The sequence below is a fragment of the Penicillium angulare genome (genome assembly GCF_028827245.1).
Source record: "Penicillium angulare strain IBT 27051 chromosome Unknown utg000005l_segment0_segment0, whole genome shotgun sequence".
NCBI classification, from domain to species: domain Eukaryota; kingdom Fungi; phylum Ascomycota; class Eurotiomycetes; order Eurotiales; family Aspergillaceae; genus Penicillium; species Penicillium angulare.
The window spans coordinates 1,775,887-1,803,017 of record NW_026623164.1 but is presented as its reverse complement, the minus strand read 5'-3'; the positions used below and the strand labels follow the sequence as shown (position 1 = coordinate 1,803,017).

At 45.6% G+C, this 27,131-nt stretch overlaps 11 protein-coding genes across 11 annotated transcripts; 6 read left to right on the top strand and 5 right to left on the bottom strand.

The window, feature by feature from the left end:
- Positions 1-476: 476 nt before the first annotated feature.
- On the top strand, positions 477-2,466 carry N7478_008024 (MDR family MFS transporter; the record flags this gene model as incomplete). The annotated part of the gene is made up of 5 exons (XM_056924238.1): positions 477-815; positions 875-1,145; positions 1,207-1,710; positions 1,786-1,946; positions 2,020-2,466. 5 exons carry the CDS (start codon positions 477-479, stop codon positions 2,464-2,466), a joined length of 1,722 nt encoding a protein of 573 aa, XP_056776964.1.
- A 454-nt stretch (positions 2,467-2,920) lies between these two features.
- Positions 2,921-3,982, bottom strand: N7478_008023 (zinc-binding alcohol dehydrogenase family protein; the record flags this gene model as incomplete). Its single annotated transcript, XM_056924237.1, has 1 exon — positions 2,921-3,982. The coding sequence occupies one exon, from the start codon at positions 3,980-3,982 to the stop codon at positions 2,921-2,923; it is 1,062 nt and encodes a 353-aa protein (XP_056776963.1).
- A 509-nt stretch (positions 3,983-4,491) lies between these two features.
- Positions 4,492-6,792, bottom strand: N7478_008022 (uncharacterized protein; the record flags this gene model as incomplete). The annotated part of the gene is made up of 5 exons (XM_056924236.1): positions 4,492-5,017; positions 5,065-5,796; positions 5,866-6,075; positions 6,258-6,591; positions 6,759-6,792. The coding sequence occupies 5 exons, from the start codon at positions 6,790-6,792 to the stop codon at positions 4,492-4,494; spliced, it is 1,836 nt and encodes a 611-aa protein (XP_056776962.1).
- A 49-nt stretch (positions 6,793-6,841) lies between these two features.
- N7478_008021 (uncharacterized protein) lies at positions 6,842-7,669 on the top strand (the record flags this gene model as incomplete). Its single annotated transcript, XM_056924235.1, has 1 exon — positions 6,842-7,669. One exon carries the CDS (start codon positions 6,842-6,844, stop codon positions 7,667-7,669), a length of 828 nt encoding a protein of 275 aa, XP_056776961.1.
- Positions 7,670-12,767: 5,098 nt separating this feature from the next.
- N7478_008020 (glycoside hydrolase family 75 protein) lies at positions 12,768-13,979 on the top strand (the record flags this gene model as incomplete). Its single annotated transcript, XM_056924234.1, has 7 exons — positions 12,768-13,037; positions 13,091-13,156; positions 13,210-13,346; positions 13,410-13,558; positions 13,619-13,750; positions 13,806-13,846; positions 13,899-13,979. 7 exons carry the CDS (start codon positions 12,768-12,770, stop codon positions 13,977-13,979), a joined length of 876 nt encoding a protein of 291 aa, XP_056776960.1.
- Positions 13,980-14,110: 131 nt separating this feature from the next.
- Positions 14,111-15,160, bottom strand: N7478_008019 (uncharacterized protein; the record flags this gene model as incomplete). The annotated part of the gene is made up of 2 exons (XM_056924233.1): positions 14,111-14,666; positions 14,766-15,160. The coding sequence occupies 2 exons, from the start codon at positions 15,158-15,160 to the stop codon at positions 14,111-14,113; spliced, it is 951 nt and encodes a 316-aa protein (XP_056776959.1).
- Positions 15,161-15,532: 372 nt separating this feature from the next.
- N7478_008018 (uncharacterized protein) lies at positions 15,533-17,468 on the bottom strand (the record flags this gene model as incomplete). Its single annotated transcript, XM_056924232.1, has 2 exons — positions 15,533-16,558; positions 16,617-17,468. The coding sequence occupies 2 exons, from the start codon at positions 17,466-17,468 to the stop codon at positions 15,533-15,535; spliced, it is 1,878 nt and encodes a 625-aa protein (XP_056776958.1).
- A 1,111-nt stretch (positions 17,469-18,579) lies between these two features.
- Positions 18,580-19,072, bottom strand: N7478_008017 (4a-hydroxytetrahydrobiopterin dehydratase; the record flags this gene model as incomplete). The annotated part of the gene is made up of 3 exons (XM_056924231.1): positions 18,580-18,741; positions 18,793-18,855; positions 18,917-19,072. The coding sequence occupies 3 exons, from the start codon at positions 19,070-19,072 to the stop codon at positions 18,580-18,582; spliced, it is 381 nt and encodes a 126-aa protein (XP_056776957.1).
- Positions 19,073-20,458: 1,386 nt separating this feature from the next.
- On the top strand, positions 20,459-21,544 carry N7478_008016 (ADP-ribosylglycohydrolase family protein; the record flags this gene model as incomplete). Its single annotated transcript, XM_056924230.1, has 3 exons — positions 20,459-20,610; positions 20,665-21,089; positions 21,153-21,544. 3 exons carry the CDS (start codon positions 20,459-20,461, stop codon positions 21,542-21,544), a joined length of 969 nt encoding a protein of 322 aa, XP_056776956.1.
- A 1,282-nt stretch (positions 21,545-22,826) lies between these two features.
- Positions 22,827-23,866, top strand: N7478_008015 (uncharacterized protein; the record flags this gene model as incomplete). Its single annotated transcript, XM_056924229.1, has 2 exons — positions 22,827-22,842; positions 22,899-23,866. The coding sequence occupies 2 exons, from the start codon at positions 22,827-22,829 to the stop codon at positions 23,864-23,866; spliced, it is 984 nt and encodes a 327-aa protein (XP_056776955.1).
- Positions 23,867-24,991: 1,125 nt separating this feature from the next.
- On the top strand, positions 24,992-27,050 carry N7478_008014 (uncharacterized protein; the record flags this gene model as incomplete). Its single annotated transcript, XM_056924228.1, has 2 exons — positions 24,992-25,933; positions 26,019-27,050. The coding sequence occupies 2 exons, from the start codon at positions 24,992-24,994 to the stop codon at positions 27,048-27,050; spliced, it is 1,974 nt and encodes a 657-aa protein (XP_056776954.1).
- Positions 27,051-27,131: the final 81 nt, after the last annotated feature.

Sequence of the window (27,131 nt, the reverse complement as noted above, 5' to 3'; positions counted from 1 at the left end):
GGAGATGGGCGTGTAAACATTCACTCATAAATCACAGCAAATGAGATCGATCATCTCGAGTTGAACTAGGTATAGTTCCTCCGACGATTATTCGCTATCTCCATTATTAATGTGAAATGTTTCTTGAGTGCAGCTTGCGGGCGTACATGACTGCGCAGGGGAACTAAGGACCGGATTTCACATTCCGGTCCTAACTCCACCCGACTCCACCCGACTCCACCAATAACAAAGGGCCCGGCTCTATACCACTGGGGATAGGCTATCATCACAGTTCGCGAATCCGGTCCATAATGTAGCATCGGCTTCATAGTCCGTTAAAGCTTTATATTATTTATACCTTTTTCTTCAAATTCTTCGCGCTTCAATATAAATCTTCTTTTCTTCTTATCCTCATCTATCACTATTCATTCTATCTGAGCATTCAACCCATCAATTACAGCTAAACTTACAGAAAGGATACATCTACGATCATCGCAATGGCAGACACCCAGTCTGTAAAGGGCCAAGGGGTCCCCTTCGAAGACAAAACCGACATCGAAAAGTCAGGCTCCACAAGCCTATCTTCAAAACCCGATGCAACAGACGAGGAAACCAAATTCCCCACTGGAATAGCTCTATGGTCCATTCTAGGCCCAGTCACAATCGCATATTTCCTCGTCTTCTTAGATATGTGTGTCGTATCTACCGCGACCCCTTCCATTACTGCCCGATTCGATTCTCTGGTCGATGTAGGCTGGTATGGTGGTGCGTATCAGCTTGGGAGCTCTGCTCTTCAGCCCCTTACCGGAAAGATTTACAGTCACTTTAACATCAGAGTGAGTGGTCTTCGTTCTTTTGGGGGAGAATTTAAGTCTTGTTGCTAAGTTTATTACAGTGGTCGTTCCTTGTCTTTTTCTTCATTTTCGAGGTTGGATCTGCCATCTGTGGAGCGGCTACTTCGTCGTCCATGTTCATTGTTGGAAGGGCCATTGCTGGTGCTGGATCATCTGGTATTGGAAACGGTGCTCTTACAATCATTTCAGCTGTACTACCACTCCAAAAACAAGCCGGCTTTCTGGGAATAAACCTTGGAATTGGTCAGCTCGGAATCGCTTTAGGCCCTATTATTGGCGGTGCATTCACACAAAGGGTATCATGGCGTTGGTGTATGTACTTCTCATTCTCCAAGACTCATCATATGACCAATTCTAACTAACCATTCTTTAGGCTTCTATATCAACCTCCCCATCGGCGGTGCCCTCGCAATCCTACTATTCCTCTTCAAAATTCCCGAGCCAACAACCAAGCGCCCTCCCCGCGAAGTCCTCGGCACAGCCGTAAGATCTCTCGATCTCCCCGGCTTCATGCTCATCAGTCCTGCGGCCGTAATGTTCCTCCTCGCCCTACAATACGGCGGTACAATTCACCCTTGGAACAGCGCAACTGTTATTGGACTTATCGTTGGCGCGGCCGCTACATTCCTCGTTTTCCTTATTTGGGAATACAAGCAAGGTGATGGGGCTATGGTACCTTTCTCGATGCTTAGAAAGCGCACTGTTTGGGCCGCGGGTGGAAATCTCTTTTTTCTTCTTGGGGCTATTTTGGTTGCGGAGTATTATCTTGCTATTTTCTTTCAGACTGTATTGGATAATACGCCTATTATTAGTGGTGTTCATTTGTTACCGACGACTCTGGGGTTGGTTATTTTCACGATGCTTGCTGGGATGATGAGTGAGTTATCCTCTTTTCTTTGATTGTCAATCTTTCAATTGCGAAGACCATTTATACTAATTTAATTATTGACAGCTGAGATTTTTGGGTACTATATGCCTTGGAACTTGGGAGGAAGTGCCTTTACCGCTATTGGCTATGGTCTCATGTCCATGATCAAACCTACGACGTCACCTTCAAAATGGATCGGATACCAAGTTCTCTACGGAGTAGGCAGTGGCGCCATGAGTTCCGCAGTAAGCCCAAATCCAATCCCTCATACCAATATTCAAAATAACATGTGAAATAACAAATCTCCGATTCAAATAGCCCTACATCGCAATCCAAAATCTCGTCCCACCTCCCCAAATCCCAATCGCAATGGCCATTATAATTTTCTGCCAAAACATGGGCGGAGCCATTTGGCTCATCGCAGCCAACTCAATCTTCACAAACGGCCTGAAAAATGAACTAGCCAAACACACCGATGTGATCGGAATTAATCCAGATATCATCGCCAGCACCGGAGCAACCACCATTCGAACACTAGTATCTGGTGAGGCACTTACCGTCGCGCTACAGTGCTACACTACTGCAATTAGCCATGTGATGTACCTTGGTATTTCCCTTGCGCTTGCTACTTTTGCTTTTGGGTGGGGCTTGGGTTGGGTTGATATTAGGAAGGTGAAGAAGGTGCAGGCTATTACCGCTGATTCTTCTGAGGAGACGAAGGCTGGGGAGGATGTTGACTCTGGTGAGAAAGGTACAGCTGTTTAGGTTGACAGGACTAGGATTTGAAATGGGTATGTGATTTGCTGGCTTGAGGCTTTACGCTTTTGTTTAGATGGGATGGATAATTGGTAATATTTGATTGATGGGATGGAATTTACAAAATTTGCTAGACGCACTCTTTCATTTTCGGAGTATTAGTTTCAAATATCATTTGACTTTGCATCTTGCATGGAGGAATCTGTCCACTTTTGTAGTAAATGCTTAGCGCCAGAGCTTGAAGCGCATGATTTTAATATAATGAAGTTCGCATTGATAAGTCCATCAGGGTCTACATTCTTATCTTAAGGAGTGATAAAGAAACTCCTGCTCATCAAGGGCTAAAACGGTATGACTTAAACGGTTATGAAAAAGCGTGTTGTTATTGCTGTTACCTGATAGCTATTGGAACCAGCCACACTAGATCGCGCAGACTGACATCATGAACTCATTTCAAAAGACCCTACAGCGATACCACAATCTTCTTCGCCGAGACACCCTGCATGTGAATACCAAAGGCCTCCTGGATCTTTTCCAATCCCTTACCCACAACAACAGGCTCAGGTGCGGGTACAAACTGCCCATTCAAAAGTGCATCGGGAAGGTAGTTCGTATAGACTTTGCTGATGACTGAGTCGGCTCCGATCGCGTCTGGGCCAAGAAGAATAAATTTGACCTCAACACTTGGATCAACAGCGCCACTACCGAGCTGGCCACCTGCAAGAGCAATAAACTTGTTGGTAGATGGGCCGTCGTGTTTAGCCAAAACAGCGGCGAGCAAGTTAATGGAGCCGTCGCCGATTGAATAGCCACCGGTCAGATGAAGACCTTTGACCACGGCGCTAATATCATCGACCACAGTCTCGCTCTTGTAGTCAAAGACGTAAGAGGCACCGAGATTCTTGACATACTCGAAGTTCTTGAGCGATGCAGTAGAGATAACGTCGTATCCGGCAGAAACAGCGAGCTGGATAGCAGTACTTCCAACAGCAGAGGATCCTCCAGTGATAATGACAGTACCTTTATCACCGCTCTCCTGGGGTGCAGGAGCACTAGGCAAGTCGAGACCCAGATAGTCAGAGTCGAATAAGCCATGCGAAGCTGTCAAAAGAGCCAATGGCAGCACACTAGCCTGCTCAAAGGTAATACTATCAGGCAGCCGGGCAGCCATCCACTCACGAACAACAGTGTACAATTGGAAACCGCCCTCAAGGGCATCATTGGCAGAAATGGCCGAGGCAGTAGCAATGACACGATCACCAACATTGAAGCGATCTACACCATCGCCGACTTCAACGACGGTACCAGCGATATCCTCACCAAGGATAAACGGGTACCTGATATGGCCCAGCAATCCTTCGCCGATTAGCTGCTTCGCCCAATCGACCGAGTTGATACCGAGTGCACTGTTCTTCACGACAATCTGGTGGTGTCCCGGTGCAGTGTAAGGGGCCGAACTGATCGAAAGCGGGTTGACCTTGGAGGCAGGTAGCCAAGCCGCCTTGTTCTCTGGTCTCTGACCCATAATGTGATGAGTATGTCGTATGTGTGAAAGTGTGTGTGATATGCAGAAAGTTCAGATGATAGTAATCGCAGATGATTAAAAATAGGGGTTAGATATGGTAGTTCTGTAGCTTGTCGCTTTAAAATGATACCAGAAATGTTTGAGGCTTGCATCCGAATAATATGCAATATACTCCGTAGCCGATTGAGTGTGGCTGCTGCATTTCGGAATTGAGATAATCAATTGAGACAATCGGACAAAAGAACCCGGAATTAAAGGCTATAGTTGACGAATACGGCCGCACCGCGCTGAGTTCCGGTGCACACACCGGATTTTACATGACCTGAACTCCTGTGTCTCGTATTTTGGATGGGCGAAGGAGAGACCGGCGTGTGAAATCCGGTGTGGATTGTTCGGATTATCATTCCTACGGATATCCAAGATCTACTCCACCTGGACTCTATACAGTGGGGGTCAAAGCCACTTAGGCAGCATTCTGTGTTTTAGCATAGTCTAACGTGTTTTGGCAACTAATGAGTGAACGCCATCCCGCCTGGGCCAGGCTCTTGGATAAGATACGGCTCTCTGCGTTTTCTATCGAGGTGCGCATGAGCTCGGAAGAAAGGATACCAGATACCCGCTTGATACCATCTAGTCAGAAGGTGGACATCTGGATCATCAAAAAACCCACCCACATCGGCACCCGCAAATGGGAATCCTGCGATTCCGTTGGTCAGAATCATTGGTAAAGAGATTGCTAGATGCTCCCATTTGGCTTGATTATCTCCCGTCCACATTGCAGTAAGGCGTTGAGAGCCCGAGTAGAATGATCGTGTGAGTATAAATGGACGGGTGTTTGCTTCACGGTCTAGCAGTGCCTGGAAGGTTGCATTTATAATAGTAAGGCCGTTCAAGTTGTGAACGTCGCGATGCTCCCAGTTACCGTGGTGGATATTATCTCGAGGCATTGTAAGTTCGGGTCCGTGAAATACAGGTTGTTCGCCCATATCATTTTCAATAAAAAGATTTGAGCAGGAACCTTCGTATCGGTCATATCTGCTCGAATGTCAGTAATATGATTTAAAGCCTTGCTGTAATCGTACTTATGGAGGGTATTCAACCATGCCGCCGCTGCGGGATTAAATGCATCAATCCAATTCGATAGACCTGGCCAGCAAGACCCGTCGTATATCTTATTATCTTTGTTTAGGACAGCTAAGGCTTTGCTTCTTAGCTCATCTGAGACAAAATAACCGCTCTCCTTCTTAATGTGAGAATCCATCAAGACAACAAGTTTCCTCTCTGATTCCATAAGCTGCTTTTGCATATCTTTGGGGTTTGGAAATCTTAGAGGATCCCATGTAAAATACTTTCTCTCGTCCATATATTCAATATCAAGCCAAATGGTATCGTACGGGATTTGATGTTTATCGAATGTCGCGCCTACGGTCATGACATCCTCATCACTCATATAGTTCCACCGACATTGATGATAACCAATGGCAAATTGCTGAGGCAGTTGGGGGTAACCGTTCAATCTGCCGTATGTTTGCCCGATATCTTTGGGTTTATCTCCCAAAAATATAAAGAGGTCAATGCGCCCTGATTCGGAAATCCAATGAGTAGAGGTGTGCTTGTCATTGGAATCATGTTGCTTCACGATGTCGATCCACGTCTCGGCTGCATTCAACCAAAAGACCCCTACTGTCGAATCAACTCGATGCGCTTGCATGTATGGGATCGCTCCATAGAGACTCATGGGGCTATTAAGCTTGTATTCAAAAACGTCGGAATTGTATAGGCGATATGTTTCTTCGTGGTTCCCTGGGTCTCCTCTGAACAGTCAATATGCCGTTGCATGTACAAATCAGGGAAAACAGGGTAAAGGTAGAGAGAGGAATTACCTGGTTTCGCGCAATGAAATTTTATCTGCATGTTCAGGAATCCCAAATACGTGGCTGTATCCCGTGAATTTGATATCCATCGCACTCTTTGGGCCACGGGGCTTGGAATCTGTAAACTTTGCAAATGTCTTCTCCCACCAGGTCGACTCATCCTCGTTCGAATCTTCGCCACTTCCCTTTGGTATCCAATGTTCCAAGTTTAGCAAGCTTCTGGAATTGAGAAGTATGTGAGTCTTTCCATCGATTTGAAACTCCACTTCAAATGGAGAATGATGCAGAATCGCGTTGAACCGATCGTTAGGCCCGTGTTTTATTACCGAAGATCTAGGATCAGAGGTATCTGGCAGAAAAGTGGCAGATCCACTCAATCAAGCTCCCCAGCAGTCGCCCACTTCCACGCCTCGTCATATCGCTTTTCATTCGCTTTGCTGTCGTGTCGGAGCTCAATGAGACCTTGCATACGCTTTTCCTCGTCGATGACCACCCTCGCTGCTCCAGAATCGTAGAAGCTCATCACAATCGGCAATTGAATATGTTCATCAGAAACATCCCCTTTTCTCACAACCCCACTCAAAATTCCGCCGTCGAAGGTCAAGGTGTCCGGGATCAACGCATATGGCGAGCTCCATGATTTGCCGGTCACAAAAGCTTCATCTGCCAGATCGCGGTTTCTTTTGCAAAATCCAGAGTGGGCACATGTTTTGAAGTCTTCGTGTGTCACGGCCACTATGGGGAACAAGCATGTCAGCTGTCAAACACCGCCAAAAGTCTCCTTTATCATGCGTTTTGCCGACGGGATAGTTTCCACTAACGACAAAATCTAGACATTGCACGTCATTATTTTTCGCATATATAGTTACATTGATTGGTAATCCTAACTACTTAAATTATACCTATATAATAGCGCACAGACTGGTTTTGCATCATTATTTGAATATCTGACGTCGCAAGCAACCGCCCAGAAAACCTTGGAAATATGTCCTGCACCATCGAAGAAGTTGCCGCTCAGAAACGCGTACCACGCCCTTACCCCAACACACCCGAAAATGTAGTTGAGCAGTTCAGCTTGAAGGGGCGTACAGCCTATATCACCGGTGCTAGCGATGGTATCGGATTTGCAGTCGCCGAGGCTATGGCTGAAGCTGGAGCCAACCTTGCATTATGGTATAACAGTCACCCCGCCGCCCAAGTCAAGGGGGCCGAGCTAGCGAGAAAATACAATCTCAAAGTGAAAGCATATCAAGTCGAAGTCTCAAAGCCTGAAGTTGTTGAAGCCGCTGTAAAGCAAGTCGTTTCTGTCTTTGGAGGCCTTGGTGTCTTTGTCGCCAACGCTGGCATGTGTATCTCGAAACCTGTCCTTGAAACCAGCATCGATGAATACCGGCACCAGATGAGTGTGCATGTTGACGGAGTATATTACTGCGCCAAATATGCCGGCGACGTCTTTAAGTTGCAAGGCTCGGATAATTTGATCATTACGAGCAGTATTCCGGGTCACATTGTCAATGTACCTGTGGATCAGCCAGTGTACAACGCGACAAAGGCGTACGTGAGACATCTTGGGAAGTGCCTGGCGAGAGAATGGAGAGAGTCTGCGAGGCTTAATATTGTAAGCCCCGGTTTCTTTGACACTAAGATGGGTGCCGGGGCAGAGGATGAGAGTGAGGTGTATCGCATGGCGGTTTCGGGTCGACAGGGCCACACCGAAGAAATCAAGGCGGCCTATTTGTATTTAGCAAGCGATGCGAGTACTTTCACAACCGGTTCAGATCTCGTCGTCGATGGGGGTTACATCTTGCCATAAGGTCTTTAACGCCAAGAATGGTATCGCACTTGATATGGTTGATGAAATTGATGAAACCGACATTGCCCATTACGAATTGATTGTCTCTATCTATCAAATCCAACCACAGAACTGATACTTTAATAAATGTCGGCATCACATGTGAGTATTTATATTAGAGGAGCACCGTAATTTCGAACAATAGTTTCCGAAGGATATGGTTTCAAAAAGGATACCCGAAGAGTAATTAGACCCATCATCGTCACGGCTGTGTTAGTAGCGCTATACGAATCTTTGACCGAATTTCGTACTTACAAGTTTACTAATACTTACTCTTGAAAGGTTGACGAAATAAACATATTAACATACTAGTATTTTATAGGAAAACATGACGAGTTTTTGTAAAGAGTGGTTCCTTTCCGCGTTTACATTCCAGTGCCTAAGTGGAGGAATGTGTCTTTTACAAATTTACAAATATGTAATAGATCTATTAGCTAAAAAAAACACGGTACTTGAATCTTAAAAGGGTCACCACCTCACCTGCAGTTCTTTGTCTACATGAATACTAACTAATGTTCCTATAGCAAACTAATGTCAAAAGGAGTTTGATTGTTCCACATGACAAGATACTATAAATAGAAGGCTTAATGCAGGGGCAAGAATGCTTGAGAAAACGCTATACCCATTGTGTGATATCTAGGCGAGTTTTATCTTACCGATCTCACATATACTTTGATTTTAGAGATAACGTATGTATGTTGGGTGCTAAAGCAGTCCCGATTCGCTCAATGTGTAGTGCCCATATAAAGGTATCTTCCAGACTTCTTACCCATGTGCTCGAAACGGCAATCGAGTCATTTCTGGACTCAAGGTATTTCTTCCAGTACTTAAAACCTATTCCTTTTCATTAATTCATAATTATGCAAATTTGTATTACGAATTATCCATTCCTTTATGGTAAAGATGTAGATAATGACGTAAATAGCTATAGTATGATCCATGTGATGGTTTTGAGACACCAGAAAGAAGCATAGGGGTTAAGATACGAGGTGAGAATTGGCAGTTCTGAATCTCTTCGATTGTGGGGGCGCTGATACCTCCGTCTGGGTCAACTCGGTTGGTAGTACCAGTCTTTCCCGTCCGCCACCGTTACCGAGGGAAACCGATAAGATCCTACCGTGCTCCACGTCGTTGAAGGAAGTACGGCGCGGTCATTTCGCACCAGATCCGGAATAGTTCAAGTGAAACGATGGTCTTTATCTTGAGTTGACTTGGAAGCTTGGAACAGATGCTAATCGAGTACGGCATCATCTAAGTGTGTTTTGAAGACACCTGCTGCCGCCGCCGGAGTTTTTAGAGCTTGGGCAAGCTCTACATCATGTTCCCTATCAGCGTTCCTTCCACTTTTCATTAAACCAACCTGATTGGTTCGAATTCCTCCGCAGCAGAATCATCGCATACTCTTCATTGGGATGCTGATCCACTCGGGATTTGAATCCGAGTTTAGGTGCAAGGGCCTTGAGTGTTAGCGGGTCTGCCAATTAAGGCAAATATTCCCCTTTTTTGGATGTTTCTTTGTTAAGGATTCTGGTTCAAAGTTAATTTGAAAGTGTATTATTGATTCCATGCGGGTTAAATGCTCTATACTTTGGTTAGCTTGGGATGACTTTAACTAAAACGACCGATGGCCCATCCAGCTCAGCTGGAATAACCAACGTGAGATTTGTAGGTCGAGATAGCGAGTTATTTGCAACGCTAGAGTGCTTGGATATAATCGTTGTTGACATTCAACGATTTTAATATATTCAGTCATTTGAGAATCAATGGGTATCCAACTCCAAGATAGGGAGTGGCTAGTATATATGGATTTAGTAGGCTACTAAACTATAAGATTCTCGTTATATTAGTCAGAGATCTTCAAGACTGTCGAGATAGATACAAAGCCTACTGCTATCATCTGGGGATCTAACTGATAACTATTTTCGGTGCTTCGCGGAAATCGACCATGCTTTCAATGAGTTCGACATCATGCATTGCGAGTCTGATGAAACATTCTTTCCTGACACATGCATTAGACCGGGATTTTGTATAAGGTTTATGTGGCGATTGGGAGCTATATCCCAATATAGAGATAGAGACGCCCGGTTAAGTGCAGCCTAAAAAGGATACGCCCTAGCAGAACTCAGAAAGGCCCCCTTTCCCTTCTTGTAATGGCTCGAAGCTAATGCCGAGAACTATGACTAGTGTTTATCTGCGGAAAACCCGTTTCCTGTACGAGGTATCTAACCATGGTTTCAAATCTCCAGATCCTCGGGTATCAGGAATCTAGGATGCGTCACTGAGAGTTGGTTTAGCCTGAAGTTACAAACCTGTATCTGACTTGATATTTCTCGCTCTTCCTTATCTATAGAAGTGACTTGGGTCATAAAGCGAAGGTTATCAAACATAAGACACCACAGCACCCTACAATCAACTTTATACTTTCCTAAGACCTTCGAAAAGTGAAATATAATATCAACACTGCGTGATGATAAATTCAATCAGAAGCATACACAATGATGGCGATGAATGCATGGATGTATCGCAGCCAGCTTATGCGGAAGAATTGCCTCGCCATCTAAGTATGATGAGTATATTTGGACTGTAAGATTCCCGTTTGCCGCTGTGAATATTCACGATACTAATGAGAAATTCACACGTCATTTGCTATTATTGCTGTTCCCTTCGGCCTAAGCACAACTCTCTATATTGGGCTCATCAATGGGCAGTCGGTTTCAATCTTTTATGGATGGATCATAATGTCAATCCTATCTACGTGCATTGCAGCGTCTTTGGCAGAAATATGTGCTGTCTATCCTACTGCAGGCGGAGTATACTACTGGGCAGCGCTTTTCTCTAATGAGAAATGGGGTCCTTGCATCGTGAATTACCGGCTGGCTTTATCTCGTCGGTAACTGGATGTTGACATGTTCTATCGCTTTTGGTGGTGCTCAATTGATCCTCTCAGCGCCGACATTGTTTTCCAATGAATACACGCCCACGGCATTACATACAGTTCTCACATTCTGGGCTGTTCTGTTGGTGTGTATGATGATCAACATCTTCGGAGTGAAGTTACTCGACAAGATAAATCAGGTCTGTATCTGGTGGACTGGTGTAACGGTAATTGCCACTTTGGTAGTACTGCTGGCCATGTGCAAGGAAAAAAGAAGTGCAAAGTTTGTTTTTACACATTTCGATGCGTCGGCCAGTGGGTGGTAAGCAGTTTAACTTTTCTCCCTTCAAGCATGGAAACTAACATTGTTCAGGAGCGACGGATGGTCGTTTTGTATCAGTTTGCTTCAAGGGGCATTCACACTAACAGGTTATGGAATGATAGCTGTCATGTGCGAGGTACAAAACGCGGAGAGAGAGGTGCCAAGAGCGATGGTGTTATCTGTCGTAGCATCTGGTTTCACAGGCATTATTTACTTGCTCGAATTGTCACTCGATGTCATAACCTTTGAAGTCGAACTCTCAACTTAGACGGAAGATCAAAAAACCAAGAGACCCATACCCGTCGCAACAAATCAGTTAAACATTTTGAAGGGGTCGGTTCCACCAGAGCTTCAACCCATATCTCTTTCATTATGTACAGAGCTTTTCCACAGTCGTAGTAGTCCGCTATCACAGCAATATCAGCGAGCATTTCGAGGGTGACCTTTTTAAGGACTTCATGGTATTGACCATAAATACCGTGGAGGATGATCAGAAAGGGTTGTGATTTCTAGTCATCTGCAGTAATCTCAACAGGCCCCTTTTCCGAGAGAGTGGTGCTTTCCTTCAGGCCTCAAGTAAGCAAGTTTTTGAGAACCGGAGAGGCAAATGTGAGGTGCTTTACGAGACTTGAATTCGATGTTCCGTCGTGCCTTGGACATTACCAGGTGACGTTTGCAGAACTTCAGGTTCGGAGCGTAGGGTTATGACCACTTCACCATCCGGATCTAGAACATGAGTCGCAGGGTTCATCATCACCTGGACATTGGAAGGGAATGTCTGCAAATTGTTGACATCTGGATGTTTGTGTCTTCTTATCGGCCGCCTTATCGTGGATTAGTCATCCATACCCCAAAATGGCCGTGTGATGGAGACCCCATCTCTTTACCCCCTTCAGCACGTCGACACGTCCACGCTATTTTCCCATGATATGCCATTGAAGACCTACAACCATGGGACTATGCGTCGACTAAACCTCCGGTCAAACTTCCGGTGAAACCGGACCGGGTATTCAAAATCCCCTGGGGCTGACGTCGATCCGAGTATGCAGAGCCCAGAAACCTAATGATAAATATTTTCGTTTCTCCAATCATTTACAAGCTCGAATCCTTCACACTCCCAAAATCTTTGCGAATAGGGAGATGGTACTTTTGTGAAGTTACGTTGAACTTTTTCGACCCAGGAATAAGCTTCAATTCAACCAATTATAAGGTGTCATTTGTGCATAAGAGGTGGGGCATCTGGGCGCGAAAGCAATCGGGGCTGAAACAGGGTCCTCGAGATCGCCAACAGCGTGGGATTGACGTCTGTTATCCTGATGTTTGTTTTTAATTAAACCTGTTCAGGGTCAATGGGATGGTCAACCATTTCCAATTTCTGGAATTCTGAAGATGGATTACTAGTCGCGGCTAATAGATACCAGTCATAAAGAATGCTCGCAAACTCACATAGAAATCACTCTTCTTCACTCGCTTGGAAGAACTTGAACACGGATTCTTCACATGCATCTTGAAACTCCGCCCCGGAACTGTCGGTTCCTAACCGGTTGAAGAGGCGCCTCCGTCGTAAAGCAGTTTCCTAAAGCAAACACGGCTGCTGATTGTTACATGGGGCTTGCTTTGGGAATTAAGCTAGTTCGTTTCATATTCGCCTAGGCACTTGCAGGGCAAATTTATCAACATACTTCATACGAAATCAAAGGCTGATACAGACTACCTCGCTTCCCACCCGGGCACTTGCGATGTTACTTTCCCCTGCCAACCGTATATGAAGCACCCTACCCTCCCAGGAATAAACTATGTCATTGTGAATCATTCATCTGTTCCCATTCATTTCATACATCCATACTACCGTCTCAATCAAAATGACTTGGAAATACCTAACTCTTGCGACCTCTGGACTTGCCATCTTCGGCCAAACCTTGTCGCAAAGTGTCGATGGCTCCAAGTATAACAATCCAACAGCTGGCCCTCCAGCTAGCTATTTTTCCGCTACCACAACTATCCCTGTCGCTGCACTTCAAACTGCTGCTGCAAAGGCTAGCAAAGCCGCCAAAGATGCGACTTATCCAGTGAATAGCGACTCTGGGGCCGCTAAAGTCACTATTCACAGCGATTGGTCGACATTCTCAACAGTATGAAGTACATGGAGCCGTTATCAGGTAAAGACTGCTGACTGGAATTATAGGGCGCTGCTTTTGTCTGGGTTGCTGATATGGACGTGGACTGTGATGGACTCGACTACAAGTGCAAGGTACTTAGCCTCGACATTTATTTTATTTTCGGACATTTACTAACTCCAAAAAGGGGAATCCAGACGGACTGCCACAGACTAACTTCGGTGCTCTGGCAGCTTACGAGGTTCCTTGGATTGTTATTCCTGACAAGTTTGGTACTACTTATGAGAGTGTTCTTCCAGGGAACAATATTGGCGCTGTCATCTGGTACTGACCCTCCTGATCTCATGAAGCTTTTGCAGACTAGAAAGCTAATCCAGTGTCCTACAGTGACGGCAAGATGTTCTATGGCATCTACGGGGATTCCGACGGGGATGACCCACAGGTGATTGGGGAGGCATCTTGGCTGATGGCTCGAACATGCTTCCCCAATGATGATCTGAATGGAAACAGTGGCCATGGAGGTGTGGATGTGACTTGTGAGTATTGTATCCTGTTCCAGATGTCATACTGTAGTATGCATCACTAATCGATCTTAGACATCCTGTTTACGGGCAAGGACGCAGAGCTTCCAAGTAGCGCACTTAGCAATAACTATGTGACTAACTTTACCACATTGCGATCTATGGGTGACAAGCTGGTTTCCTCCCTTGTGAAAAGCCTGGGCCTTGGTTCGGGTTCAGGTTCGGCCTCTTCGTCTTCATCATCTACCACCACCACATCTAGTGGGTCCTCGTCTACATGTTCCTGGTCTGGGCACTGTGCTGGTATGTAAGGATCCTGTCGAATACTCGTTTTCGTACTAACTAATCATTCTAGGTGCTTCCTGCTCAAGTGATAACGATTGTTCTGATGATCTTGTTTGCACCAACGGGAAATGTGCTAGCGCTTGAGCGGTAGATACTAAGCGCTATCAGTTCTTTACCGGATGTTATAAGGATTGTAAATAGGAACAGTGTTCGTTCACACTTCAATGATCTGGGTCTCACGAAAGACTATTATATCTAAATCTATGACTCCCCAATTGTGAATTAAAAAGAGAAATTGAACCACTTCTTCAAAACTGCCATCTTCTCGCTCTCCGTCTTCGCAGTATCAATAACCCTCGACTTACCACCCATATTCAACTTTACAACACCATTAACATACATAATCTTCCCAACGACAGGAACATCATTTTCTTCATCGCGACCGGGGCCTTCTCCTTCCAGTAAAGGCAGTCCATCGGTCTCACCCCCTCGTAAGAATCTGACAATCCAGTAATTACCTCTTTCAACTGCCTCCCAGCTGGTATAATGATTCATGATCTCGAAATCATCCTGGAAAAACTCGAATTCTCCAAAGCTGTAGAATGAATTCCACTCCTTCTCCGCGCCATTCCGATACTGATATATCCAAACTTTTTGTTCGGTTCGTGATTGCTTCGGCATATTGCCGTGGATCAGCCGAACCTCTTGAGGTCCCAGATTCTGAATCGAATAACCCGAGATCAACTGTAGCGGTTGTGTGGGACCATCACCCCCAAATGCCACATCGACATGATATTGCTCTCCGGTCGGAAGTAAAACAATATTCACGATATGCGTCCTAGTTCAATTAGTCTTTAAAATTTATTTATCTATTCATTCATTTTTGGGAGCCCATCTCAGTTGACTTTGGCTTCTGGCTTTGAATCAAATCACATACCATCCTTTAAATTCACCTTGTGGAATACCATCGATACGAGCTCGATTTCGCACTCCAGTCATGTAAACCGAGAATCCAAGACCACGGAGAACATTGTTGAAAAATATACTGCACTCAAGACAGTACCCTCCTCTTCCTGTGGGTTTTGTACCATCCTGTCCCATGAATTTCTCATAGATACTACTGGGCTGAATATCCACGATTTTTGTATCGGTATAATGAAGCGTTAGATTGTCATATGGGAATCGCGTGATTTGGGATCGAAATAACGTGGTCAGAGCTTCAATTGTTGTCGGGAAGGATTGTGGATTGTTGATGTAGGGTGCATATTGTGCTGGAAGTGTAATGTATTGCAAGTATCTGGTCAATTGTGCTGAGGAAAATGCTGATGCCATTTTTTGTGAATGTTGCAATTAGACTCTTAGAGTAATTGACGTGTGACATTGGGTGATATTTATAATGCGCTTGTATGAAGTTGGTACTAGTATGACTCAGACTGTATAGGGGAGCCGTGGCGGCTGGACTTGCTTCCTAGGGGCTGGTCTCGATCATGATGTAGCATTTCCTCCCAATATCATTGACTAGAACATGTATGTTGAAGGATGTTTTTTTTTTGTTTTGAATAAAGATTGAATTGAATAAAGTAGACGAGGGTATTAAATGTAATTACAAAGAAAGAACACCATCGCGCCAGATGTAATAGTAAAGGAGAGAATTACCTCGAAAGATTGTAGAGGAAGAATATGAATATCGATGCAAGGCAGACCTCACATCGACTCAATTTGCAGCTCCTGTGAAACAGCATGCCGATGTCCATACTGTACATCCGTGATCGTTGGTGTCATAGCTCGCCGTTCAACCAATCGCTCGCTAGGATGTAATTGGTCCACTCGCGATGCGATAGGAACAAGCATCTGCTTTCTTCCTTTGGATACAGAAATAGACCTTGCCGTTGAAACTTCAATTTTCGGTAGTTTTTTGTTCGTATAAGACTCTGGGGATTTGATCTCGCGTTCTGTGATGACTAGACCGGCGGCGATCTTGGAAGGAGTTCTCACAGTTAGTTGAGGTGCTATCTTCGCGGGCGAGTTGATGCGGGAAACATCGTCCATTGATTTGCTCTTGATGGGGATATTGGTCGGTGATGGTTTGTGGGAGACGCTGGTGCTGTCCTTTGCTGGCGGCTTTGGGGGTGTTTTATGGCTGCTTTTGACAATTGGAGCCGGTCGGGCTTTATCAGTTGGGCGAATATCAGTTGGGCGAATATCAGTTGGGTGAGTCTTGTGTCGGATCTCAGTTGGTTGTTGATGACTCCGGCTGTGCTTTTGTTCGGTCGGCTTCTTATTTGTGTTGAGATTATTCGTATGTGTTGGCGCCTGGCTTGGTTTCGGCGGAACTTGGGGTGAAGAAGTTTGCGAGCGTGGTGGAGCAGCAGGTCGCTCAGGCTTAATAGCTGGAAGAGGCTTCTCGTCTCTTCGGATGGATCCATTATATGACTGTGGTGTATTGCAACTTTCCGTAAACAAATTGGCAATGACTGGTGATTCGAACGAGGAAAGAGAATTATTATTAGCGAATGGGCGTGGCTGATCATGCGACACTTTGGATGGGCTCTCCACGGGAAGCGTATTGGATCTCATTAAGGGACTGGGACCACGAGAGAAGTTTTGGGTGCCGAGAACTTGGGCGGCCTTTGATGGTTGCGACGTAGGGAAAAGAGTGAAACTAGATCGCGCTGGGGAGGTCGCTCGGCGTTGGGGAACGGGTGGTGCTTTGCTTGTTGTTATGAAGTCCTGGGCCTTGTATTAGCATATGTCTTAGAAATATCGGTTCTTTTGAATCTCGTCTTACATTGGAGCTGGGGACGCGAAGATGGTCCAGAGTCTTACTCCTCCTGGCCAGCAGTGAGGGTCTCTGGTTCTTCGTCATGACATTGCTAAACATGACGCTGTATCGCTCCATCTGCACATCGGGTATGTTGAGTTCCAACATAGGACTGACGTCGCCGTTCTTCTCTTTGAAGCTTTTCTTGTTCGAGAAAGAAAACTTCCTGCTCCGCTTTGCCGGTGTATTCTTGTCGCCGGAAGATTTAGACTCAACTTCTATCTTTGGCCACTCCTCAGTTGCTTCTTCCTTTTTTGTTTTATTCGGGTTTGTATTCGCTTTGTCCTTCGAATGAACTTCGCCGTTAACCGTTGTACCATCAGCGTTGGTGGTGGGTAGCGCTAATGCGTTCTTCGCTTTGAATAGCCCGCCGATCTTCTTCCATCTCGACTTGCCTAGCTGAGGTGATTGTTCTGATCTATGAACCGATGCATTGAATCTTGGTGGAGGAAGTTCATTATGAGAACCCAGGATTCCCGGGCTCCCCAATGCGACGCCTATTGTATGAAGACCGATCGGGCTCCGGGCCGAACGGGCGCTCAAGGGAATGATTTCGTCTGGTGGGGCAGTAAGTTGAAAGTCGAATGTAGCGCCAATAGAGGGTGGCGGGGGTTTTCTGGATGATCGTCCCTCTGCCGCTTTGGGTCGTGGAAAGTCCCACTGCGTGACATTTTCATTCGAATGGTGTTGGGATCCACTGATGTGAATATCTTGAAGATCATGACGAGGCTCGGCGTCGGTATAGGTTAACACGGGGAAGGAAATAGTATCATCATCCTGCACGTTGCGAGTTTTGGTCACAGTCATCGCTCGTGCCATGTCTCTGCTGTTGTTGAATCGTCTCTTGAATCGACAAAAATAAAGTAAAAAGACAAAAAATAGAATCAAATCAAATCAAAGAATTTAGATACCGGATCCAGAAAGGAAAGGACAGTCTTCCAGAAGACCTTGAAGAGAGAAGAAAGAAGTACAAAAACAAACCACAGTCCCGCGCGATTCAAGGGGATTCAAGAGTTATAATTGATCTAATTAATTAATTGATCAGGACCAAAAGGAGTGGCGCCAGTCGATATTGCTGCATAAGTGGAGAGGCCCATTACGCCAAGCTAGTGTACATGAGACACCGGGGCCCTTTTATCCCCTTTTCGTGCTCTAATCTTGGGAAAAACAACAACAAAACAAGTCAAAAGATCTTTAACTCTAGACCTATCAAGCCTGTATTTTGTGCTGGACAGTTATAGCGTCAGGTCAGGCTGATCCAACCAGGATACAGGATTGGGACGAACCCCCGCGATAAAAGAACATTCAGCCCGTCAGCGCTGAGATGGGATTCAGCGGTCGCAAAGTCTGCAATCGACTGGCTTCATGGCTTGCGCCTGAGAATGCCTAGCGCCGCAACGGTCGGATTTCGGGGAACCAACCAAAGCACTGAGGGATTCAGGGCGGATTGCTATACGATGCTTATTTAATTCATAGCGAATGAGGGTGGGCGTCGCGGATTGATTAGAATTCATTAGCTCGCTACCACGTTCCAAGGGGCCACTGGGGTTGTCGCATTGGCCAAGACCATTGAAAAAAAAATCGGGGGCGTGTTTCATCCATCCGCCAGCTGAGACAGGGGAAGTCTCGAGTCGGGGAATTGTCCCGCATTGGCCACGTCTCGTCTGTAGTCTGTGCTGAATCTATTCGTATTAATTTTGATTAAAGCACTATCGATCATATATTTCGTGGTTCTAGTTAATTGGAATGCTCCGGTCTTAGTAGGGTACACGATGCTTTATAGGTAGTCTACTGTGATTCACCTGTTCAATCATGTACTCATCGCAGAATCGGAATTCATATTGCTATTAAAGTCCTCCCTGGCAGCCAGAATGAATTGCCGACCGGTTTTAGCATACAAAAATCATATTGTCCTTTTGTACCATCCATATTAAGCCTTGGCCTTTGAACCCTTACAAGACGGGGCATTCTCTGGCAAGACCTGGCCAATCTCACTCGCTCGTTCTTCACAATAATTTGCCATCTTGGTGTCTTTGCTAGAAAGTCCTGGGGGAGTATGTGTAGTCCATTCGAAAGTCGCCGACGAAAATTTCTTTAAACCGGTCAGTCTGCAATTAACAAGTGCTGGGAAAGGGGACTCTACCAGGGTTGTCACTGGATGGTGGTCCACGGACTTGCATCTCACTCCGACGACATTGTTAAAATCCTATTCAATCGTCAGTATCCGTTCCCAGTTCAGCACCGACTCGGATCTCCAGAGAACAAACCAAAACTTTAGTATATGTTTTAAAGTGAAACTTTTTTCGAATGGTGTCATCTCCTATGAGTTCCCAGCCCTTGTTGTCGACCAATGCCTGGATTTCCGCCTGGATATACTCGGCGTCCTCACCTTGCGAGACCTTTAATTTCAACGAGGAAGCCATCGAATTATTGTGATTCGATAGACCAGACATCAACCATTGTCGTTGACATTGAGCTTAAGCGGGGTAGAGGGAATACTGGACCCCACCTCGCGCGATCAAAGTACCTGATTGCGTTCTTAGCTGATAATCCTTATCAGAGCCCATTTTCAAATTGCATCATAAAAGGCTCATCACACACTCTTCTACTAGACCTAATCCCGGAAATCCCCCAGGATACAAGCTTTTTGGATTGTCGTCGCATGCCAGAGGGAGAAAGGCTGTCATTTTGGAATTTGCATTACTACTATTCACGCGACTCGCTAGGTGGGATGACACAATAAGTCCCGAGCTCCACGCTCTACTCTGCAACGAGAAGAATAAAAAGGTCATCATATATCTCTTCCGAGAACAGGGCCCTCAAAATGTTGACGGGTTCAGCCACTTATCGGGCTATAGTCTCGAAAACATGGAGAGGCGCCGGTTCGTTCGCCGGCGCATCCTTGACCATGAACTTGATAGAGCCTCTGACAAAACAGCGCATTTGCTACGTAGATAAAGATCTGCCAATTTGAAGATGGTGATAGCTGGGAATCGAAGTACCAGGGGCAGCTTCTGGTCGACTTGCAGAGCAATTTCCAGGAAATGATGCGGATTGACCCTCAGCTCGACCGGACTCGTCAACGCTTTTGCTGGGTCATCATAAATTACGATTATATCTACTATAACTCGTTCACACGCCGGGAGAAAAACGAAACTCAAGATCTGACAAGTTCAAATGACCCGCGTGTGATGATATGGAGCGGAGAAATCGCTGCCAAATTCTGGCCAAGGGGAATTCACAACTACGATTCTTTGATGAGGGGTGAAGATGCCGAGATTACCCGTTTCAAGCAGTGGATGGAAACGGCTTCCAGTCAGCTTTCTTGTTTCAACCGGTATATGGAAGAGATTCCAAAATTAGGCTCTTTCTGACAAGAATTAAATTGGTGGGGACTCAGTGCTTTTACTTTCATGTCCAAAGCCTACACCGGACCGAAAATGTGTTTGGAATGTCACTCGTTGAATGCGTCTTGTTCATGGTGCCAGAAGTATGATGTGGACAGGACAGGACATGCCCATTATGTGGCCCAGACCGAGCAGCAGGGGAGTCCTTTCAGAAACCAGAGATTATTTAGCCCGCGTACTTGAAATAGTCAAAGGGATAATCTTTCATCTGAAAATACACATGGAATTCATCACTCTTTTGTCAAAAGATCTTTCATCGTAAGGCTTTGTTTCCCGCATGGTGGCGTTATTAAAGAAAATCTGCGCCTCGTAGTTCCAGACTCGTCCGAGCCTCGAAGTCTATATAATCCGAGCCATGGCTACCTGCTTATCATAAACTTTCCCATCCAAAATAACAACAAAATGTCGATCTCATTCAAATCTCGAGTTTTGGGCGCTATCTGGGGCAACTGTGTGGCGGATGCCCTCGGGGGCCCGGTTTCATTCACAGAACCAGGGACGTTCGAGCCAATCACTGACCTGAGATACGTAACGCCAATGAGACAGCCAGCTGGGTATAAAAAAAAAGTCCCCCTTTGACATATCATCTATCTAACCGTGTATAATAGATCTTATTCGGATGGTGGAGCTATGACCCTTGCCCTGGCACAGTCCATTATTGATACAGACAAAGTGTACGATCAAACTCTAGTTATCCAGTATTTCCTGGAATGGTTGAACTTCGGCCGTTTCAGTACAACTAACGAGGCGTGGGATGTTGGTATTTCTACCCGATTGGCGTTGAATCTCTGGAATCAACACGGGGTGATGAATCTAGACGCAACGCAAGCGATTATTACGAGACAGCTTAGTGATGAGAGGCGTTCTGGAAATGGAAGTCTTATGCGGATTGGACCAGTTGGTATTATGCTGCACTTTCAGCCTGAAATTGCACTTCAGGTTGCAAAGGAGCATAGCGATATTACCCACCCCTCTCCTGCTTGTGGAGAGGCTTGCCAGGCTTATACGGAACTCATTTGCGCAGCTATGCGAGGTACTTTTTTCTTTTGTCCCGTTTGAGTTGATTTGGTCCTTGATAATTCTAACGGTGTCTTAGGAGAATCCAAAGAGCAACTTTGCGCACGAATTAACAATTTCTCTTTCACTCACCCTGCGTTATTTGCACGTTTTGCACCTTATAATTCGATGGCTGATTGGAGATCCAAAACCCATTCCGACATCAAGAGCAGTGGTTGGGTCGTAGATACCTTGGAGTCAGCACTATGGGGCTTCTTCAACTATGCTCGCTGGGCTGATGGTGCGTTGGCTGTGGTCAATCTCGGTGGCGACGCCGATACTGCTGGTGCTATATATGGGGCTCTTGCAGGTGTTTTCTATGGGTACGAGTCTATTCCGGAGAGATGGATCTTCGGAATGGTTAACTCGGATCAGATACGAGATTCGGCGGAGAACTTTGCCCAGCGAGTTATCTCCGAGCATTCTTATTGATTTGCTCTTTGATTGATTTCCAAACGTCATCCTGAACACGTCGTCCATTGTCGTTGATTTTTGTCATTTCATGATCTGACTCGTTTTGGTCTCATATTAACATCGTAGTACCATAGGTAGCTAGTTAGGATTAAAAAAATCGTTTGATGGCAAGAAATCAAGATAGACAGGAGTATTGAGTAAATCAAGATTCAGAATATTCGGCCCTTTTAACTTAAATGGGAAACATAAGGCCGCTATCTGCTCGGTAGTCTCCGCAGTTTGACCCACAATTCCGTTTACATAACTTGAATAAAGAAAAATTAGTGGCGAGAATCTATATTTCCCCCTCGAATCATTTTAGCGCCGGTGGTTCCTGTGCATCGTGTTCTTACGTAGGCTAGCTATTGCACCGCGAAAAAGCTGACGTGGAAGTGGGCCCACAGACCAACCCTCGGCGCGCTGGATCTCCGACCGCATGTAAATAACTCGACATCCCCATCTCATTTCAAAAAGATGCAAAGAACGATAATTTCGATTTTTGATGGGGTTTTCACAAGTGCTGGGTGGTGATATCTCTCTTGTCGAACAAGCGGTGTGACAATATCTGGTATTTGGGTATACGATGCATTGTATGGAGAGTAAGTCCCCACTTGAACTGGACTCCTTGGCTTGAGCGAGGAGCTCAATGTTGAGGGCCAGAACAGCTCTATGCATGTGTATCAATACTGACCGCTGTATTCAGGTTCTACGTGAGGACTTTATTTGGTCTTAAAGACCCATCACAGATGCACCTATCGATGCCCAACCTTTCGAAACGAACAACGTTATTGAGACTCTTATCTTCAAAGCCCTGAGACAAATTGTCATATTCTCGCCGCAGCTTTTTATTTCTCCTCCTTCACACAACCGGTTATCTTTTCGCGAGATGTTAAAAAACAGAAATAATATACCGGGCTACAAATGGCGGTCTTCAAATTGGTTTATCATTTGCTGTATCGCCATTGCTCTTTTCTCCGGTTCGCAGCAAGCATTTCCAAGTGGGCTATATGGAAGATAGCTAATTTTCGCAGAGAATTTCTTGTATAGCTACATCGTTCCCATTTTACAGGTAATCCTAGAAGACCGATTACATATCGACGAATCTCAGACACAAGCCACCACATCGCTTGTGCTTACCGTCCATGCATTGGTCTGCTTAGTGTCAGGCCCATTGACCGGTTACCTGGCCGATAAAGCTTCAAATCGACAGCTACCGCTACTTGCTTCCCTGGGAGCAGAGCTTATCGGAACAGTCATCATTATGGTATCCCCAACTGGTACGACTGAACATTTCCCGATCGCACGGAGCCAAATCGCTGACTGGCCACTCTAGTACCAATACTTCTACTCGGGCGTGCATTTCAAGCCATAGGTGGAAACGCTGTATGGATTGTTGGGCTTGCGACCGTGGCCGATACCGTCGGACAAGAAGATACTGGGAAAGTGTTAGGAGGAATCTCGTCATTTTTCGTATCGGGATTACTGTTTGGCCCCATGGCTGCAGGTACTTTGCTCGACCTTGTTGGCTACTGGATGACTTGGATGGTCCCTATTGCCATACTTGTCGTTGACATGATAATGCGCGTGGTCATGATCGAGAACAAAAATGGTCAAAACGTTCACTTGACCAAGATTCCATCTACGGACAGCACTCTATGCGATTACAGCGATTTCAACGAATTTGGCTATTCCAATGAACGATGTGATTTTGATGAGTACCATGATGTAGAAGATGATGACGATACCGAGTCAGATTTGGATATACAGACGACTACCCCCAACAGGAGGTCTTTCAATTCCCAAATACATTACGATATCGAACCGAGATCTTTGAATCCAGAGGATGCGACGAGTTCTCTGCCGCGGTCCACGAACTTTTATAAGATGATCTTATCGGATCCTCGAGCAGTTGCCGCACTGATCTGCAATTTCACCCAAGGGGTGATTCTGGTCAGTTTGGATACCACATTGCCACTTCATTGTAGTAATGAATTTGGCTGGAGTACTGCTAAGGTCAGTTTGATGTTTCTGCTTCTGCAGATCCCATCATTTATACTGGCGACGCCCACGGGCGCTCTCAAAGATAAAATTGGCACAAGGCTCCCTACTAGCATAGGATTTCTTTCCGTCTCCTTTTTCATTTGGCTGCTGGGTACAGCTGGGACGGATGGACTTTCCTTTGTAGGTTCTGGCAGCAAGGGCCAAGCAATCTATATGGTTGCTGTCGTGGGCATTGGGATAGCCCGGACGCTAATTAGTGGATGTGGCACCATCGAGATTACCAGTAAGTTAAATGTGTGAGTTGAACTGAATGATCAAATACTAATCCTTTATCTTCGCCTTCTAGATGTGATGAAGGAATTTCAGCGAGACTATCCTGAGAGATTTGGGACCACGAACAACTTTTCGTCTGGCTATTCTATGACGAATTTCTGTTGGACTGCTGGGATGCTCGTGGGTCCCATTTTGTCCGGTGGTTTGACTAAGAGTGTTGGTTATTACTATATGAATTTGACATGTGGTATGTTCTTTTCGAAAATTTCAATCATGAAGACAAAACTAATGAGTTCGAATCTTATTTAGCCTTAATCTCTTGGATAGTTGGATTGATCGGGATGGCATTCTTACCAAGCAAAACTTGGAAAAAGGATATCGGACATAGCTTCTTCAAATGATACATTCTGTGAATAATAATTTTATTTCATTTCCTCAATATCTCACCGTCGTATGTTTTGTCTGCATTTTAATATTGGAGATTTCATACTTCATCCATCAAATCCGTGACTTGCTCAGTGCCAATATGTACATACATGCCACCAACCAGCGGAGACGAGTGGACCCTCGGGAAGTTGACGTTGAAAGAGAAAGAACGTAACATTCAAAAGAGGAAGGAACGAGGGAAGGTAGTTCCGATCACGTGCCAGAATTCGTGAATATGGCTTACGTGAGCATCGACACGATTGACACTTCAGCTGCACATCATTGTGTATTTCGTTATCTCAAGTGGTTAGTGCCTGAGTAGTTTCCTCATGACAGTCCAAATATACACTGGCTCACAAATACCAGCCCCGCTCTGGCTATGACGCGCCGTGCCAAGTCCCATCGTACACATGGGCTAGGAGCGTGTACCACATGTAGACGTCGACATGTCAAATGCGATCAGAAGCGACCTTCATGCGAAACATGTCGCTCAACAGGCTTCACTTGCGACGGGTTTTCCGACGAAGTCCGATGGGTATCCGAGAAACCTCATCATACTACCCAGCGAAATCAAAATGAATCGCCTCACCCGACCAGGAGAAGTGGCCTCCGGCGGCATTTATACACTGGTAAATACTCCATCCAGATACTAGCAATATTCTGTTCAATATCAAGCGTTGCGTTGGATTGTAATTGATTCGTACTTTAGAAAAATCAAGAGTTTCCATGGGCTCCGCCTTAAACAAGGGCCTAGTATCAGGATCCGTTGATGCCTCTTTGGATGAGATTGAGGCCAAATCGACGACATCATTATTTCCGCCTGGCGATATTACTATTGGGCCATTTTCTGTCCTCAGTTTCTCCCAATCATCTTCCGCTAATCTACATGGCGCACCTGTCGGCGATCCTACGGAGAGGGCAACTGATCAGTTCCAGAGGGGAATTTTCAGCGATAGTATACATCCGTATCAGACACCCCTGCCGCCAGGGGAGTTCCCGGGGTTGGAAGATGACTTACTTCAGTGGACGGACATATTCGGTCTGAATGATAACCTGTTCGGGATCACATCCAATGTTTCGGTCGCGTCAAGGAGTTATCATGACAACCCCGCTTCTTCCCAATGGCTTACTTCAGAAAACGAGATATACAATACTTCTTTTCCAATAGATCTGGATTCAATTCAAGACATCTCTCGGGTCCACGAGGAAAGCGTTGAACATGTTACAAGCGTTCTCCATCCACAGATGGCTATGGCTAGCCCAACAAGTACCCTTGATACAATCGACATCCTCAATCACGCCTCTTTCCTTCTCAAAACTTTCCAAAAAGACGTGGTGCCACAGCTGACTGTTGTTCCTCTTGGTATTAAAACGCCGTGGCACATAATTAATATCCCTTGCGCAATCTTAACGCTTGCTGATTTAACTGTCATGGAGTCGCAAGATGTTACGCATGCTCGACAAGCAAATCTATTTAGTCTCCTTTCTTGTTCGGCAATGTACCTTTCTGTGACGCAGTCATTTGGATATGGTGATAATATCTCGACGATAAGTTGGCCACAAATTGCGAGTCAAGCTTATCAGGAAGCCAAAAGTCACATGGGCATCTCGCTGAGCGAAGAGATCGACGGCCCAAATAAAGCTAAGTATAAGGACCAGCTGATGGCTGTATGTGCAGTGATAGAATCTGCGGTAAAGAACGCCCATGCTCTCATATCTTCTCATTTTGAATTGCCTACTAATAAAATCAAAGATCTTTCTTGGACAACACCATGACGTGCGATTGTGGGTGATGGGCGCTGAGCGCATCCTTCGTCTCCGTGGATTGGTGAAAAGCAAAACATCACACAAAGCTCGGCTCTTGATCAATGTCTACTCGTGGCTGCGTATCGTGGGTGAAAGTACATATCTGCTGCATGACTTCAGCCCTTCGAAGCTGTTCCTCGACGCTCTGAGCCATCAGATCCGTAGCTGCGGACCGCCCAGGAAATTAGGTAGTGTTCCTTTTACGGGACGAAACATTCACCTGGATGAATTTCTTGATCTAGAACACTCGGATGATGATCTAAACATCGATGAGCCAAAGGACCGGAACAGAGATATCCCTGATATTCACCTCCACGACTCGAGAAAGTCGGCAGACACACTTTCAAAGCAAGCTTACGGCCTCTCGGAGACTTGGCTAAGCCTAGTCTCCCAAACCATTCGAATGGCCAATGTTCTAGAAAAGTTACACTCCGCGCAAGACACAGACATACAGGTTGACTCCAAGGTCTGGAACTTCCTGCATAAACGAAGCAATCGACTTGAAAATGTCATACATGCATATAGTACTAAGAATAATCACCCCGATAGCTCGGAGTGGCCGACAATACCCTACAACCAAATATTGCGAGCGTTCAACGCCGCACTGATAATTCTCTTCTACAGACGTGTGAGGAAGGTACACCCAGGGATTTTACAAGGCCATGTTGATAGCATTATCAATGCTTTTCTAGCCGTGCATGCTACTTCATCTGAAGTAGAGCACACCGGCCCGGGGACATTATGGCCTATATTCTTGGCCGGCTGTGAGGCTACTACAAAGGATCGACGAGAAGCTATCTTAAAGCTAGTCGAGCTGTCAAAGAAAGGGTGCGGCCTTAGTCCTGTCGAGCTTGCCAAGAATATCATGACTGAGGTCTGGAACAGACAAGATGAACACCTGAAAGATAATCGCCGCGAGCCTTTCCCAGCTTGGATGGACGTCATCAAAGAACGAAAGCTCTGGCCGCTTTTTTGTTGACATGAACTCTAGCAGTCAACCCCTTTTCCTGTAATTTGCCACTCTTCTTGAAGCCGGTATATTGCTGAGGGTAAGCTCCAA